Raw genomic sequence first — 18,799 nt, 5'->3', positions numbered from 1 at the left:
ACCCTGTGCAGGTATGTGATATGGCAGTAGTAGAGGAGATGATGGAGCGCAGCTATATACAGGAGATGATGGAGCACAGCTATATACAGGAGATGATGGAGCACAGCTATATACAGGGCTCTGTGCAGGTATGTGATATGGCAGTAGTAGAGTAGATGATGGAGCACAGCTATATACAGGAGATGATGGAGCACAGCTATATACAGGAGATGATGGAGCACAGCTATATACAGGACCCTGTGCAGGTATGTGATATGGCATTGGTAGAGGAGATGATGGAGCACAGCTATATACAGGACCCTGTGCAGGTATGTGATATGGCAGTGGTAGAGGAGATGATGGAGCGGCTATATACAGGACCCTGTGCAGGTATGTGATATGGCAGTAGTAGAGGAGATGATGGAGCGCAGCTATATACAGGAGATGATGGAGCACAGCTATATACAGGAGATGATGGAGCACAGCTATATACAGGGCTCTGTGCAGGTATGTGATATGGCAGTAGTAGAGGAGATGATGGAGCGCAGCTATATACAGGAGATGATGGAGCACAGCTATATACAGGAGATGATGGAGCACAGCTACATACAGGACTCTGCCCCTGGCAGGACAGCCATTGTCAGGTGAACCCCTTAGATGACACACTACGTGACCCTCAGGCAGGAGGTAATGGCCCCCCATCCTCCTCCTCACCAGGGCAGGGATTTCTCTTCCTCCTCGCCTGCTCCTCGCTGTTGCTATGGCTATGACCATTCCTGCAACGCAACAGCCATGTGACCTGCTGTATGATGGCTGCTGTGATGGGAGGTATGTCATCTCACCGCGATGTGCAGCAGCTCAGCCCCTGACACTGGAGCTGGGAGGATAGAGCAGTCATAGCAGAGGGCATCATGCAGGCCGCGGGCATGACGGGCGCCCGGTATGGGCACGGCGTGTGTTAGCGGGGGACGGGGCACAGCTGTGAGAGCAGGACGTCGTGCCTGGCCTGGACACTCAGCCTGGCATCGGGTGCGTATTGTCTTCTATCTCTTCTTATTGCCGTGCCATGAAGGAGAAGAGACCGCGGAGCCATCCGGGCACTGGGGGCAGAGCGGGGGAGGCATGGAGGGATACTGCTGCCGTGTACAGAGAGCAGGAGGCTGGCTGGGGAAGGAGTGGGCAGAGGCTGGGATGGCTGCCTGGCAGCTGCCTGCTGAAGGACACTTTATGGATCAGTGAATTATACATTGACCATTTGCAGCCGCCTCTGTCTCCTGACTCGGTGCCCGCTCTTTGTGCCCTGTAGTTTCCTCCCTGTGTCTATACATGAGGGGCATGCTATGCAGAACATACAACATACATGTATCTAGCCATGCTGCACACACATACATACCTGTGACTGTATACATAATGTTATACAGCGTAACATCCAGTGCACACATGTGTATCCATGTACATGGACTGCATACATTGTTATACAGATTGCATACATCAAACATATTTATAGCCATACAGTCCATGCATGTACAATGACATGCCAGATACACATATGTAATACATAAAGGTGTATCCATGTACCAGATATGTATACAACATGTATGTTCACACATAACATAGTCATGTATTGTATCTTATAGCACATACACATACATTATATACGCAGTTATATTTGTGCATGTATATGTTCACTGTTTCTTAGGTTCTCTGTGTGTGTGTGTGTATATATATATATATATATATATATATATATATGTGCTCATACATCACATTTACATGTTTGTGCAATGCATTTGTGTACAGTTGTATAACACATACAGGTACGTAGCACATATATATGTATATAATTCTTTATCTGTATGTATATGTATACTCGGCACAGACTTGTATATGTGGTTGTTGCAGTTGTCGGTGACTAGTAGTTAACTTAATGAATGCCATGTGTCTGGAGCGAGGCGTCTTTCTTTGTGTTCCTTTGAGCAGGTTATTGCCTCCATATTAATCATTGAACTTGATGACTGTAACACAATACTTCCCCGAAGATCAGTTTTTGGTTTAGTATGACACACAGCATAGCCCATTGTTCACCTCAGCGGTGACAAGTGGGTTAAAGCAGTCTATTACAAGTCATTACATTAATAATATTCGCTAGGGCCGAGAGGCCTGGAATAAGGACTGATGAGAACTTTCCCCTTATTTCTGTTCAGGAAAGAAGAAGAACAATATCATGAGATTGAAAGGTTAAGTTTAATATGAACATATAGGTTGGGATAGATGTGTTGGTTGTTTGTGCGGCAGCATTGTGTGTAGATGGCAGTAACACTACGTAATCCATAGGCGGGTTAGTGTAACGTATGTGTTTGTGAAGAGGTGTAGATGACGTCATTGTGTAATATGTTTTGTATTAAACTCCCCTCTTTTGTATCACATCGGACCCTACTTTTATGTATCCTTATAAACAATCATATACATTTTTTTTTATTTTTGCAAGAAAATGAAGTTAGGTATAGATTAGACTCAGATTATCCCATATTCTGGATTATTAGGGGTCATAGACAGTCATATAGAATCTACCTATAAGGCTATAGAGCCTACTCTCTCTTTTTTCAGCCTGTTCATGTTCCTGGTTTGTGAGATTTCAGATTATTTTGCAGTTAATTCTGGATTATCAGGATTGTCTGGAGTGTTATCTGTTAGGATTAGATTTTGTTGCATTTGGCAGAACATGCAAAATAGTAAATATATTCCTTATGTAGGAAACATTTAGTCAAATGATGTTACTTTATAAGGAAGTCAAAATCTCTCCGTCTGGCCCATGATAGACTATCACCCACATTCTCTGCCCTGGCTTGTTCGTCCTATAATCACAATTTGATGGGTTTGTGATACAACTCCCAATATACCCTTCCCCATATCTAGTTCATACTGCTTGTGGTCATTTCACACTGATGTTCATTATGGCAGCCATGGTCCAGCATTTTCTAGTTATATCCATGGCGGTCTCTGTGTGTGAGTTTCTCCTATTGGGGGTCCCCTGTACAAAGAGGTGGTCATGCATATGCAGGACATGTGCAGTGAAGCAAGATGTGATGACCTTGACCTCGCAGGGTGCAAGGTGCATGTGCTAGAGGTCTGAAGCAGACTGCAGCATGTGGACCCCTGACCAGTTTTAACTTCATTGTCAGGCAGGAGTTAAACAGGTTTGGGTCCTAAACCCTATCTGCATAATGGCAAGCTGGCAGCCTAGTGGTGCCAAACCAGCTGACAGATGCTGTTTACATTTATTTTAAAAAATTAGGTGAAAAATGTGCTAATTTTTGTTGGATAGGTTTGCCTTCTCCTAGTAGGTGGCAATTAGATTTTCTTCCTTTAAGAGGTCAGAATGCAACAGATGTATGTGCCAGGGCTGTGGAGTCAGTGGGCCAAACCACCCACTCTGACTCCTCTGTAAATGGCCGACACTGATGGTCAGTCAGAGACAGTAAAGATCTTCTAATTCATTAAAAAAACATTGAGTAAATATGTAACAAGCTATACATCTAATTAAGTATACAATATTAATGATAATTGTTTAATATAATGAAAAAAAAAATGAATCATTTTATTTTGAAGTCGGATTCAGTAACTCCAGGCAGAATTGGTCCCGACTCCTACTCCATAGCCCTGGGGTTATACAGGGACAATGCAGTCCGTGCCCTGGATGTACTTACTAATATATATGCTGAGCCCTTGTTGCCCCTTTCTTAGGTTCGCAGAGTGCAGTGGGGGCCACAAGTCTTATTTCCAAGGCCCATAGACTATAATGGGGTTACTTAGTTGTGTAGTTATGGGAGTCCTGTCTCTATGATCACTATGGATAATAACACTTATCTGTGTTCTGGCAGTTTTCAAACCTTACTAAAATTTTGCCTTTAGATGCCTGAGATTTAGTCCTTGTGTTAGATTTCTGCTCTGCTTTCCTCATCAGACCTGAGTAATATTGTAACCACATTTCCACTAATAACAATTTTATTTGAATTCAGGTCAGAAATATTGACTTAATTGAATATTGAATATTTCAGTGTTTTCATCTTCAGATACTTATACATACGGTGTAATGGTGTATCATTAGTACTGTCTCTGAGGAAACGACATTACATTACAGCCTGGTACGAATAGTAGATTTTTCCTAACCTTGACTTTTAATGCTGTAGTTCTTATTAAAGGGGTTTAATGGTGGAATAATAGCTTAGGACAGAGAAAGGTGTGAAATCACAATAAGAGTCATCTCTTTTTCACCATGCTACCTTAGGGACAGGGCCCAATCCTTTTCACCTTCTCCTGTTATGGTGGTCCAATGATGGCTTTAGTAGCCTCTGCAGCCAGTCACTGGCCTCAGCATAGCAGATAGTTCACCATAGCAGTGCCTTTATTACTGCAGTGGTGACCTACTAAACTAGTGCACGTGACCGCTGAGGCCAATGACAAAGAAGAGGGTCGTAACACTTTTTATTTCGCGCCCTTCCCTCTTGTTGCCCAGAAACCCCTTTACGCTAAGGCCTCAACTTGTGGGAAAGCTGCTTTTTTTGTTGCAGATTTTGCTACGTATTTTTCAAGAAAGCTAAAAGTGGACTTAACAGAAGAGAGAAGTATAAGTGCTTGTGTTATATTTCCCATTACTTTTGAAGCCGTCCTTGACTTTGACTCAAAAATACGCAGAAAAATCTGCAACTGTTAAAGGCAGATTTTCTGCCATGTGAACCCTCAGCCTTAGGCTGAGTGTACACAGGGCTTTTTGGTCCGGAACCTGAGGCGGAGGCCGCCTCAGGCTCCGGACCAAAAAATGCGTAGCCATGACTGAATGCCGGTGCACTACACCAGCATCCAGTCGCGCACTCCGCTACGGATTAGGCCTAATGAATGGGCCTAGTCGGTAGGAGGGAGTGTCTTCAGGCCGATTCGCGATTCAAATCAGCATTAAGAATGAGCATGTCCGTTCTTTTTTCCAGGAGCCAGAACAAACGGCTCCCGGAAAAAAGACCTGACCGATTTCAATGGGAGCTGTCTTTTTGGTCAGGATTTTGAGGCGATTACAGCCTCAAAATCCTGACCAAAATACTCATTGTGAACTCAGCCTTAATAAAGTTCAGGTGCAGTAAAATATACAGTAGAATTTTTTAAGTAGGGGAGGTTAAAAAAAGACAAAAACAAAACATACTCACCTGTCCCCAGTGCTCCAGTGTCCTCCCAGTGTGCTTCAGTTCTGCTGCTCAGCTTTTTTCTTTTGCTGATTGTGGCCTAAGAAAGGGACTCGGGGATGTCACAGGTAGTGTCGCCCCATGTCCTTCACCGATTGACCTCAGCAATCACATGTAGTGGGGACTTCTGCAAGAAGAAAACAACAGAGCTGCAGGACCGGACCGCAACTTCTTTTGGCTTAATTAAAAAAATTACTTTTAGCCTGTGCAACCCCTTTAATGTCATTGAGCTCTTGCGTAAGTTCTTTGTAGGGCTATGTCATCATAATTTGCAAAATCCAGTTTGTAGTGTATGAAATCACAGGACTGTGGGGTCAGTAGGCCAAACCACTGACTCTGACTTCTCTTTTTTTCCATCAGGTATGGGTAAAACTACTGTGTACACACAGAACTGTGCAGCCATTAACAATCGGTATGAAAAACGTACTGATGTATGGGACATACCGCGGCTATACTGTGCTTACCATATGTGATCTTACTAGAGATGAGCGAGTACTATTCAAAACGGCCGTTTCAAATAGCATGCACCCATAGGAATGAATGGAAGCGGCAAGCACGCCGGCGGCCGGCCGCTTAACCCCCTGCTTTCCAGCTACGTCCATTCATTCCTATGGGTGCATGCTATTTGAAACTGGAGTTTCGACTAGTACTCACTCATCTCTAGATCTTACCTTGGTGCTACTGTAGGGTTTATGGTCATTCATTTTCCAGCTATACTGATGGCATGCAATGATGTGTAATGGTATAATGTGATTTATGACTGGAGGAATATAGTTATAGGAAGCAGGTGACTATAATGTGAAATGGCTGGTATCTGCAGTCCTAGCTAAATAGAAAGAGAAGATATAGTTTTACCTTATTACACAGAATATTTCTGCCTCTGGTTCTGGCGTTGTTCTAAAGAAAATGTAAATCACTTTATTTGTTCTCTCTACCTTTGGACTTATTAAATATTTCATACCAGTGAAATGAGGAGTGGTGCTGTTTATCTCCGGTTCATCACTTCCTCCCTTCTAGCTATCGGCAGCTTTTATCCTGTGGGTATTTCACATTATAACTTCGGCTGAAGCCCCACGTTGCGGAAACGCTGCGGCAAAAAACATTTGCATTACAGAACTTGCAAAGTGAATTCTGGCTAATCTCATCCACACATAGCAGAAAAAAATCTGCAGCGGAAAAGGTGTGATTTAAAAAAATGCTTGTGTTTTTGAAAATCGCAGCATGTCAGTTATATCTGCGGAAACGCTCGCATTTCCCCTTTTGGTATAATAGGGGCAAAAAGTTTGCAGAGAAAAACTATGTGAAATTGCAATAAAAATGCTGCGGAAGAAACCCAATGTGTTTCCTCTTGCGTTTTTATCAGCAGCATTTTTTTTGCTGCGCTTTGCTTTGTGGATCCTTAGCCTTAAGGCTGGATCCCCAACATAGTGTGAACACCGCAGTATGGCCATAGCGGAAACGTGACAGCAAAAACCGCTGCATTTTACAGTCTTTGCAAAGTGGATGGGATTCTAACAAATCCCATCTACACATTGCAGAAAAATACGCGCAGTGGAGATGTGTCAATTTCCAAAACTGTTGCGGCTTTGGAAATCGCAGCATGTCAACTATATCTACAGAGACACTGGCAGTTTCCCTATAGGTCTAATGGAAGTAGAAGTCAGCAGAAAAGCGCTGCAGGAAAAGTGTTGCTGCCATTGTTTTTCCAACATTGGTTTTTGCTGTGGCCGTCTATATGGGGCCTTAGCCATAAGGAACTTAACAATAGTTAAATTTGTAGACAATATTAAATGTTAAATAACTAAACATTTTCCTGAGTCATGATTTCCTAAGGATCCATTCACACGGAGTAAACGCGTGCTTATTTTGGCAGAATACACGTGCAAAGAATACACATGTAAAAATAAGACTCCCATTGACTTCAATGACATTTTTTACTCGTGTAAAAAAAAACGCGTCAAAAAATGCGTTGCGTTTTTTGGCACGTTTTTTTACATTGACTTCAATGGGTGCCGTCTTACGCACGCTACACATTGAAATCAATAGGTTAAAAACCTCCCATTGATTTCAATGTGTAGCACGCGTAAGACGGCACCCATTGAAGTCAATGGGATTCTGTTTTACAGTGCTCACTCTTACACGTGTTTACGTGTCAGAATGAGCGGCGCGTTACTCCGTGGGAATGGAGCGTTATTGTGGACAGGTTATCAAGTATTAGTACTACATGCATGAGAAGCTATCTCAACCACAATAAGGAAATCATGGCTGGGTTTCTGCCAAGTGGCAGACCATAAAAAGTTCCTGCATTTATAGTTGTATCAATTGGCAATTGAACAAGAACAAGATTATTAATCTAATCCTTGAAGTGCTGCTAAAACTTTAATTATATATTTTTTTAAAAAATTCACTTTTAATTGTCTACAAATATAAATATTTTTATGTTGGTGGGAAAACTCCCTAAGACCAGGTTCACACAGGGTTTTTTTTGGTCCGGATTTTGATGGGGCATCCACGTCAAAATTCGGCTCAAAAAACTGCCTCCCATTGAACTCAATAGGAGACGGTAATTTCCTTTTTCTGCTTGCGGTTTGTCCAGAAAAAAGAAACGACATGCTCTTTCTTCAGGCGGATTCTGCGGCTGATTCAGACATCTGCCTCACGATACCGCCTCCTGACTAGGCCCATTCATTTGGGCCTAATCCACGGCGGTATGCCTTTTTTTCTGGACCAGATTCTGAGGTGGCTTCCACCTCAAAATCCGGTCCAAAAAAGTCTCGTGTGAACCAGGCCTAAGGCTACATTCAAACAAACTGGTCATTATTATTTTTATTATTATTGTTTATTTATATAGTACCATTATTTCCGTGGTACTTTACATTTGGGGGTTACATACAGTACACAAAACATACAGGTAGATAGAATACTAACAGTGACCGACTGGCACAGTGGGGTAGAGGGCCCTGCCCGCGAGGGCTTACAATTTATGAGGGAAGGGGGTAGAGACAGAAGGAGAGGGGGAGACTGTACAGATGGGGGTGCGGTGATAGTGTTATTGGAGGTTGTAGGCCTTCCTGAATAGGTGAGTCTTCAGGGCCTTCTTGAAGCCTGTGATTGTGGGGATCAGTCTTATGTGTCTTGGTAAGGAGTTCCAGAGTATGGGGGATGCACGAGAGAAATCTTGGGGACGATTGTGTGAGGAGCGGATGAGAGCAGAGCGGAGTAGGAGGTCATTGGAGGATCTGAGGTTACGTGTGGGCAGGTAGCGGGAGAATGGGTTGGAGATATATGGAGGGGGCATATAATAAATGTCCTTATCTCTGCTCTGTTTACAATTTTCTACTTTTAATCCCCTTATCTGTCCTCCAGGGGACGGACAGTGTTTGCCATCAGCATAAAAAGGTGTCAGTATACAATCAGTATGTGCATCAGTCTGTTTTAAAGTCTCAAACTGAATTCAAATGGACGGAAGGCATACTGATGTGTGAACCAAGCCTAAGGGTGCATTGACATGGAGGAAAATGGTGCTGAATTTGGTGTGGAATTTCAGCACTGAAAAAAAAGCTTACAGAATATGCTAGCAGAAAAAAGAACCCATTGAAGTCAATGGGAGGCTTTTCTTTCAGCGCTGAAAATTCAGCACCAAATAAAGCCCCGTTTTCCTCTCTGTGAATGGACCCTAAAGGGTACATTCACACAGTTTTGTGGCGCTGTTTTTGCCACAATAACTCAAGTAAAGAATCAGCACTGAAAAACAGACTCCCATTGAGTTCAATGTGTACTGTGCGGAAAACGGAATCCATTGAAGTCAATGGGAGTCTGTTTTTCAGCGCTGATTCTTTACTCGAGATATTGTGGTAAAAACATCGCCACAAAACTCTGTGTGAATGCACCCTAAAGGTCCGATCAAACTGAGTTTTTTGGCGAGGATTTTGGTGCTGAATCCGTGTCAGAATAAACGTGGAAAAAAGCCTCTCCATAGGGTTCTGCTAGTGGATTTTTTCTGCTAGCGGAAAAAAAAACTTCCTTCAGGTGGATTCTGCCTGCAAAAACCAACACAGTCAATTGGAGGCGGAAAATTCACGTGGAATTCCTGAAGCAGATTTTTTCCTCGTCAAAATCTTCACCAAAAAACTCCATGTGAATGGACCCTGAGTCAGTGTCATTTTTGGCCAGAATCAAAGCTGAAGGTGGTAGAAAGGTCCTGAAATGCTAGATATTCTATATTTTTCATATTTTATTATACAGTATTAGATGCTTAGCGTGTTACACGTTTATTTTCATAGGAATTTAGGAAAATTTAGACATTTCATCATATAAATATAGTGTGTTCTATCTAAGGCTCCTAGGTAATGTAGATATGCTGATTAGAGATGAGTGAGTACTGTTCGGATCAGCCGATCCGAACAGCATGCTCGCATAGAAATGAATGAACGTAGCCGGCACGCGGGGGGTTAAGCGGCCGGCCGCCGTCAAAACGGAAGTACCAGGTGCATCCATTCATTTCTATGGAGCGTGCTGTTCGGATCGGCTGATCCGAACAGTACTCGCTCATCTCTAATGCTGATATACTAAAGAAGCTTCTCTCTATTGCTGATGTCACATCTGATGGTCTTGTTGGAGTATTCTGTCTCGTGGTATTGATACCTATTTTTTGTGGTCCGCCCCCCTCTTGTGTCACTGGCTTTTTCCCTATATTACAGGAGGATTTCTGCTTCTGTCCGTGCCTGGTCGGCTCCTCAGCTCCATAGAATAGTCTGCTGTCTGTCTCTTTCTCTCGCCTGAGGTGTCTCTGTAGCATGGTTCGGCCCTGGATTCATCCTTGCTGTAGCCTGTAATCCTTATTTGTAAGAGGCGGCAGATGTTCCCTCAGCCATGATTCTGTTTTATTAGCATCAGCACGCTCCTGTCTAATGAATACTGACACCTCTAGGACATATTTACCTCGTTTACCTCTTCTTGAAGCTCCAGACCGTTTCTAGACATTTTCAGTTATTTTCTGGATAGCTTCTTGTTCTGTCTAAGTCTATATCCAAAGAATGAGATGCAAAACGGCTGTGAATAATGTCCATTTTTTATGGCCATCTTGCACCCGAGGGGCACCCGTTTTCATGGATCCCCCATACATTTGAGTGTATGGAGGGGTCCTTGAAAACAGACAAAACTAGGGCATGACCTATATTTTGATGATCCATTACAATTGGCTGTCAAAATCGCAGTCATGTGAATAGCCTCCATTCACTTACATTGAATTAAGGGTTGGTTCACACTAGCGCTTGTATTCCATCCGCAAGGAGTCCACATGGAGACCCCCCGAACGGAATGCAATCGCAATTGCAAGCGATGTGCTTGCAAAGGACATGGAGCCCATAGACTATAATGGGCTCCGTGTGCTTGCAGCGCACTGCCTGCACGAATGAATTGTGCGGGTAGTGCGCGGCAAGCACACGGAGCCCATTATAGTCTATGGGCTCCGTGTGCTTAACTGCACAGCGCTTGCATTAGTGTTGGTATTCCGTTCGGGGGGTCTCCATGCAGACTCCTTGCGGACGGAATACAAGCGCTAGTGTGAACCAACCATTAATATATGAATTTAATACGGTGGATAACCTCTTTAAGGCTCCGTTCCCACAGAGTAACGCGCCACGCATTCAGACACGTATACACATGTCAGAGTGTGAGTGCTCAAAACAGATCCCATTCACTTCAATGTGTGCCGACTCACGCGCGTTACACATTGAAATCAATGGGTTAAAAAGCCTCCCATTGATTTTTGCTTGCACATGAGTTTCAATAGTATGTAAACAATAAGGTATGGTTTGGTCCAATCCTAAAAGGCCCCAGTTTTTATCATTGACGAAGAGTAGACTAAAAAAAGTGGCGGGTCTCTAACTTCTAGTGACTGCTGGGACTACGCCTACATTCACACAACTATGGGTGAAAACGGCTGTGAAAAATGGACAGTTTTCTCCGCTTTACGCTCAAGGTGGTTTCGGTTTCTCAAATCCCTCATAGATTGCAGTGTATGGAGGTATCCATGAAAACAGACAAAAATAGAGCATGACCTATATTTTGACGGTCTGTTACAACGGACTGTCAAAATATCAGTCGTGAATAGCATCCGCGTGACAGCCGTTAACAAAATGTCCACCAGACGGCCTATCTTCACTGTTGTGTGAATATAGGGTAAGGGCTCGTTCACAACTGCGCTCTGGGTCTCCGCTTTCAGGTTTGCGTTTCCTACCCGAAACTGGACAGGAGACGGAAACCTGCAGGCATTTTTCAAACCCATTCAAATGAATGGGTTTGAAAAGTGTCTGGCCGTGAATGCCGGTGAGCGTTTTGAGTGTTTTTTTTTTTAACCAGACACAGTCGGACATGCAGGACTTTGTGTCCAGTTTAAAAAATACGGTTTCGATACGGAGAGCTCAAAACGCTCACCGGCGCTCACGGCTGGACACAGTCTGACAGTTTTCCGTCTTCTGCCTGCAGAAGACGAAAACCTCTGAACGGAGACCGGACGCTGGTGTGAACCTAGCGTAAGGCTGTTTTCACATGGCAGTATTTGTTCAGTGTTTGTGAGCCAAAATTAGGAGTGGAGACTACACGGAGATCAGGTATAATAGAAAGATTTGTACCTGTTCTGTGCTTTTATCCCAGTCCTAGTTTTGGCACACAATCCCTGATGAAAATCACTTGACCAAACACTGACCGTGTGAAAGCAGCCTACTACGTTTACACCTGGTCTACCAGGCAGCTTTGGTAAATGTGGACTAATGTGTTAGATCATTGCCGTTTACGCAGGTTCTAAACTACAAATAACATCATGTATGTGTAACATGGAGCCCCTGCAACACTAAATCAGATGCTGAGAAGAAATATACATTGTATACTGAATGCTCATAGTCAAGGTAGTGGGACATGGATTGTATGGCTTAATGGTAAGAGTTATCTAAAGTCAAACAATAGGAACCATAGCTGTCTATACAACTTGGTTTGGTCAGTGAATACAAATATCATCTGTATAATTCTACCGCAGCAGAGATGTAGGTTTCTTGTTAACATTTACAACCTTAGATTTCTGTCCTTTTGTTGGTTGCGTGGGAGCAGGTGTTCTAGGAGTCTGGGAATAATTGATCATAACCCGTGGTGGAATACACTTCTAAATGTTATACAGGTGGGAAATAGTTGCGTAAAGAAACCTGGCAGATTTCATTAAAGTCTGCTGCCAACCAAAGGGATTTGATGGGACATAAGAGGTGAAGTTGAGTTTTTTATTTTCTTCAATGCACCACTATATAAACTTGCATAACAAAATGAAAAGACCATATGATGGACGTCCTGCTATACTGTACTAACTATAGGTGGCGGTCAGACCTCTGTGACACAATTAAATTACAAAAGTCCAGGCACAAAATGAGGACTTTTCTTTAAAGTGAAAAAGATGGTAGTCACTCGTCTTAATTCTTCTCCCCGTCCCCAACAAAGAAAATCATGGAAGTCCCAGTAATCCCAGATCATAAACTATTCAAATAAGGACACACAGACGTCCATGCCAAAAACCAACTCAAGTTTTGGCCCAGTCCACTATTCATCACCTTTTTTTTACCACCCCACAACACCATACATCTATAAGTTGCCTATATATAAATCTGCACTCATTGAAACTATATTTTTACACAACTCCTAACTAACTGATCTGTTGTATTGTAACAATTTTTTGTAAATAAACTGTAGTTTGTCGGGAGGGAGACCTACAACTGGGTTATGTAGAAGAAACGTTTGTTTTATTATTTTAACAAACTGTAAATAATCCCTATCAAACTCTTAGGCCCCGTTCCCACGGAGTAACGCGCTGCTCATTTAGACACGTATACACGTGTCAGAGCGAGGCGCTTCAAAACAGATCCCATTGACTCCAATGGGTGCCGGTCTTACACATTGAAATCAAGGGGTTATAAAGCCATGTGTATCGCGCGTATGCTGGCACCCATTGAAGTCAATGGGATCTGTTGTGAAGCGCCCCGCTCTGACACGTGTATACGTGTCTAAATGAGTGTTGCGTTACTCCGTGGGAACGGGGCTGTAGGGTATGTTCACACAGAGTTTTTTGCAATCTGATTTTGTGGTGGAATCCTCCTCAAAAAAACGGCTCCCATTCATTTCAATGGGAATCAGTTGCAGTTTTTTTCACCGAGAGGGGGAAAAAAAGCGACATGACCTATCTTCAGGCAGATTCCGCCTTGAAAAAGCCATTGAAATAAATGAGAGGATGGTAAATAGCAATGCTTATTCTTATGTGTTTTTTGACGTGGTCTTTGCAAGTTACCAGGGATGTTACCAGTTCCATACAGTTTGCTGGAGCAAAGAACCAAGGCAAAAACTGTGACAAAAACGTGTAGAAAGGCACAACAAAAACCGCGTCAAAAAAGTTTCCTAATTCCTGAAGCAGATTTTTTCAGCATGCAAAAAACTCAGTGCGAACATACCCTTATGGTGCATTCACAAGGAGGAAAATGGTGCTGAATTTGGTGTGTAATCCGCATCAGATTCAACGCTGAAAAAAAGGAACCCATTGATGTCAATGGGAGGCTTTTTTTTTCAGCTGAATCTGACGCGGGTTCCTCACCAAATTTGGTACCATTTTCCTCTGTGTGAATGCACCCTGAGGCTCTGTTCCCACGGTTGTAACGCGCTGCGCTTTCAGAAATGTATACACATGTCAGAGTGTGAGCGCTCAAAACAGATCCCATTCACTTCAATGTGTGCCGGCTTATGGGCGCTACACATTGAAATGAATGGGTTAAAAAGCCTCCTGTTTTGAGCGCTCGTGTATACGTGTCTGAATGCCTGGGGCCTGTTCACACAGAGTAAAGGTGCGTGTATTTTGGCAAAATACACGTGTAAAAATAAGACTCCCATTGACTTCAATGACATTTTTTTTTTACACGTGTAAAAATACACGTCAAAATACACGTTTAAAATGTCATTGAAGTCAATGGGAGTCTTATTTTTACACGTGTATTTTGCCAAAATACACGCGCGTTTACTCCGTGTGAACGGGCCCTTAGGAGTATATTTTATCAGAGCACCTTCCCCCTGGTAGCTTTGCTGCATCCGCCATAGTGCTGAAATTCATGGGCGAGTGGATAATTGCATGTAGATCGTTGGCTGAAATGTCAAGTGTTTTCTGTTGCTTGCTTAATAAAATATGCTCATGTGCGGAGTTCATTGTTACAAGATTATGTGGTTAGGACCCTACTATAGCTCCCTGACTTAGAGTGCCGTGGTTATCCTTCTTGTTATCTAAGAACTACGGTATAGTTTTTCAATTCTATAGACTTTTGCTTTTCATTGCCTATTTTCATCTATTCATCATATATTTCTATATTTTGATGTATTAATTGGTTTAATGTTCTGTATTCCCTCATTATTATAATTCTCCATGGATCCATCCTGTTGGGTTTTGGATTACTCTATAAAATCATTCTGTTTACTACAATTTCTTCTAATATGAGTTACTGTCCCTTTGGTATATTTTTCAATCATCTGGGATGACGACAGCTGGAAATACCAATATGGAAAGTTTTGTCTGTACTTAAAGGGGTATTCCCATGAATACAATTATATCTATATTTGGAGATAATTAAAAGTGAAACATTTTTGCTAATATAAGTAGTTAAAAAGATTTTCTAACTATCTTAGTGGTGACGGTCTGTTGTTTTGATCGGTTGCCAATAGATACAACCATGAATTGAATGATTGAAATCGCTCTGACCCTTCTTTATACTCCTGTATCTCAGTTGCTTCTGCTTTAAGGTATACGTGTGTGATTTATAGCTGTCTGTGTGTACAGGTCAGCCCTTTTTTTTTTTATAGGGCTGGATCTCTGAGGATCAGATCAATTCATATATCTGCATCTCAGGCTTTATATGACAAGAACGGGTAGTCTTAGGCCGGGTTCACACCGGGTTTTTTGGTCCGGAACCCGAGGCAGGAGGCCGCCTCAGGTTCCGGACCAAAAAAAGGGTAGCTGCGAGTGAATGGCGGTGCACTGCACCAGCATCCAGTCACACACTCCGCTCCGGATTATGTCCAATGAATGGGCCTAGTTGGGAATAGGGAGTGTCTTCAGGTCGAGTCGCAAGGCCAATCTTAACTTCTAATGGTCTGCAAAGGGAGGGGGGGGGAGAATCGGCCTTTAAAGAACAAACCAATTTGGGCAATAAAGCACACGTAACATATCCTTGCTTTGCATGTAATATCATATTTGGGGGCATATGATGACTTAGGCTACTTTAATTTGTAATATTGCTGAGAAAATCTGCAGTAAACATGTAACAAAAGTGTAAGGGTGGATTCACACTACCATCATGTAATGTCCGTTGCTCTCATCCATCATCTGCTGCAGATGGAACTCAACTGCATTCACCCTCATGTAAAAAACCATGATGGAAGCTTTCTTTAGTCATGTCTTACTTTTTTGACGGCAGAATAAGTCCTATATGCGGTGTGGAGGATTGCTCAGATAGATGCTCAGTAGTAGTGCAGGAAACAGGGACACAGGGACTAGGTTGCACTCAAGTTCAGCATTTATTTCACTTGAGGTGCATAAACTTTGCAAAGGCACAAAAACAAAACCTTCCAGGCTGAGAACTAACTAAGCATAAGAAACTGTTCCCTGACTATACAGGAGCCTGGCTGCCAGACTCTCGCTCTGGTAACAACGGGTGGCACAGTACCTGGTTTGTAGGTTCTGTTTGGACAGGTCAGCTCTGTCAGTGTGGTGCCACACACCTAGTCCGCACACACAGACTAATATCAGGTGTTGATTAGTCAGCTGACCTCCCTGGTGTGGGTCTTACCAAACACCCTTTAGCTGCCTGGCTGGAACATACCCGTCCTCCCAGACCACACCCTTCACTTTCTCACAGCGGACTTTTTCTTTCGTTAGAAGTAAACATACATGATGAAAGAAAGCTTCCAGCGTGTTTTTTTTATATTAGAGTCAGTGGGAATGGACAGAGTGCTCACTTACCATGTGTCACTCTACTACCTTTGATGTCCGTTGCTCACATCCCATGATGGATGAAAGCAATGGCCGTTTACAACGTTAGTGTGAACAGGCTTTGGTCTGACATTACTGTTGTTACCGGATTCTGCAAGTGTTTCTGGTATTTGTGCTCACAAGAATAGCTCAGATGCAGTGCTATTGTTGCAATCAAAATTGCCGTGACCTTGATGGACTTCATTAAAGTCATATAAATGTGACAGCATCTGTTCTAAAGCAGGTCTAGAAGAAGCTATTATCGCTCCATTACAGGCATGACGCAACATGCTGCATTGTGTGAACAGGTTTATAATAACTATTGGCTGCTGCTGGAAGACAAGGAAAGAACATAATGTATGTGTTTTCTAGCAAAGCTGATGTACTGGAAAGAGGCAGGAAAGATGTATGTGGGCAGGCCAGAGTAGTCTGAGCACATGACAGGAAAAGCCAGTCAGTGCAGTAATGCTGGGACTAGGTAACAAAGACATTGTATATGGTTGGCACAGCTGGCAGCGCGCTGCCCTGTGCATTGTGTGGGGGAGGTGACGTGTGTGTGTATTATGGTGCTATGTCTGCTGCTGTGTTGTCCTATTTCCTCATACATCAGTTTCACTTTAGCAGAAAGCAGGCCCTTGTTCTACAGCGAGCAGCCATGCCTCCGCCCCTGACAGCTTCTGTAATGTGAAAGTGCAAGCAGAGAGTGCATGGAGCCGAATGGATACTGCTGCTTTCATTTCATTATAACTATTATCTATCTTATCTGCTTTTTTTTTCCCAGATCACTTAAAATAGGACCTTTGGGGATTTCTTGCTGTGGAAACAGCCCATGGGGTCTCCAGGTAAGAAGCCCTCATTTCATTACAAGGTACAGTTTAGGGCAAAGCTGGAGGAGGATAACTACATTATGGGCTAAGATTTCCTGCAGAAGGCTGAAGAGTCAATGCAATGGCTGCTTTCCTGTCGGCTTTTAGTAGTAATAGTACCTGATTGAATTTCCGTGGCTCGGCTCAGGATTCATCCAGGTTCTGCGCCCAGGTCTCTTCACATCTCCAAGGTAAAAGCTATACATAGGTGAAGTCATTAGCACTGACATTCTCTAGTCTCAGCGGGAGATACTTGTGGGCGAGTCAGACATATTTTATCAAGTGTGTGGGTGCTGTACAGTGCTGGCCGTGTTGATAGCTACAGTATGAAGGCCCTGTGTTTTTCGTAATGAGAAGCTAGCACAGAGCGAGAGGGATAAGGAATCCTACAGACTGTATTCTCATCACCAGGTGTATACAGTCATTCCGGTATGGTCTTGTATATGTCACAGTGTGCTCCGCATGATGTACTGGAGGAGATGGCCGTATAGGAAGTTTATTGTAAATGTTGAAGTCCCTACGTGTCATCATTCGCAGTAAATACTCAGATGAGTAATAGATTCCAGGCCTTGTGTCTATCTTCCTACTGTCTTATATTATGCAACGGCTGAAAGGATTGTGTTTCATGTTGCCTTAGAAGTTACGTCTTTGTTCTCAATTTGCAGATAGTGCCCTTCATTTTGGTCTCCTGAATCCGATTAATTCTGAAAGTTGTGCCTGATTTCTCAGTGGGAGGGGGTCAGAGGTATGTTCCCGTTCTCACTGTCGGAGGGTGAGTGAGCTGCGGTGTGTGTCCTTGTCGCCGTTGTGTACGGAATAGGTTGGTGTCGTATTTGTTTTTGTATTTGTCACATAGGACTCGGTTGTCATAGACTAACGCAGCAATATGTATTTATGTGGTGGTATCTGTAGACACTAGCACTCTCTTCTCTAGTATCCGTATGTCTCTCGAAAACAGGAACCAGTGTGTTAACATTCTTGCAATTGTAGAATAACATATGTCATGTGGATGTCACTTTTTATAATTTTACCCAACTACGACCAAATGTCAGTATGTTGTTGATAGAAATATTAGCATTAATAAGTGTTAATGGCGTATTAAAAGTTGAGTTCTAATTCACATTGACAGAAAGGACGCAGTTAATTATAGAGCGGGAGCAGACGGATCACAAGAAAAATAGATTAATGCTTGTTTACAGAGCGGTAAAATTGCAGGTTTTGGAGGAAATGATACCTGTGTCTTTTCACATGCTTGTTTTGAGGGACGGACATTGAGCTGCATGTCACCATGGCTGTATCTGTATTTTTTTGTTTGAATAATGCTTATGTGTCTCGAATTATGATGTATTGTATTATGTGGCCAAAAGTATGAGGACCTGTTACCATCAACAATTTTTTGGACATCATATTTTAAAACCATGGTGTAAAGGGGATTTCTGGGACCTCACGGGTCCATTCACATGGAGGAAAATGGTGCTTTATTTGGCGCTGAAGTTGGTCAAACAGTATAACAAACCTAGGAGTCTGCCCTGTTATGCCATTGGATAGAGGGTATGTTGCTTAGGGGGCGTTCACACTACCATTGGATTTGGTCAGCAGTGTCCATGGCTATTACAAAAGATTTACAAGATTTTAGCAATAGCTGGTCCGTCTGAAATCTCCATTCATTTCAATGG

General features: G+C 42.9%; 1 protein-coding gene across 5 annotated transcripts in view; it reads left to right on the top strand.

The window, feature by feature from the left end:
* Nucleotides 1-719: 719 nt before the first annotated feature.
* Nucleotides 720-18,799, top strand: part of DTX3 (deltex E3 ubiquitin ligase 3) — a 58,787-nt gene continuing 40,707 nt past the window's right edge. For 2 of the 5 annotated variants that reach the window (XM_075265679.1, XM_075265676.1), the window contains exons 1-2: nucleotides 788-807; nucleotides 17,039-17,099. In XM_075265679.1, the coding sequence (XP_075121780.1) occupies nucleotides 17,087-17,099 (13 nt within the window). In that variant the 5' untranslated portion in view covers nucleotides 788-807; nucleotides 17,039-17,086. Of the gene's footprint in view, nucleotides 1,009-17,038; nucleotides 17,100-17,788; nucleotides 17,869-18,799 lie in introns of all 5 variants that reach the window. The other 3 variants (XM_075265680.1, XM_075265678.1, XM_075265681.1) reach the window with 3 other exon arrangements.

This window comes from Leptodactylus fuscus, chromosome 2, assembly GCF_031893055.1.
Source record: "Leptodactylus fuscus isolate aLepFus1 chromosome 2, aLepFus1.hap2, whole genome shotgun sequence".
Classification (NCBI taxonomy): Eukaryota; Metazoa; Chordata; class Amphibia; order Anura; family Leptodactylidae; genus Leptodactylus; species Leptodactylus fuscus.
Note: the sequence above shows the minus strand (reverse complement) of the source record. Positions and strands in the feature narration are given on the sequence as shown.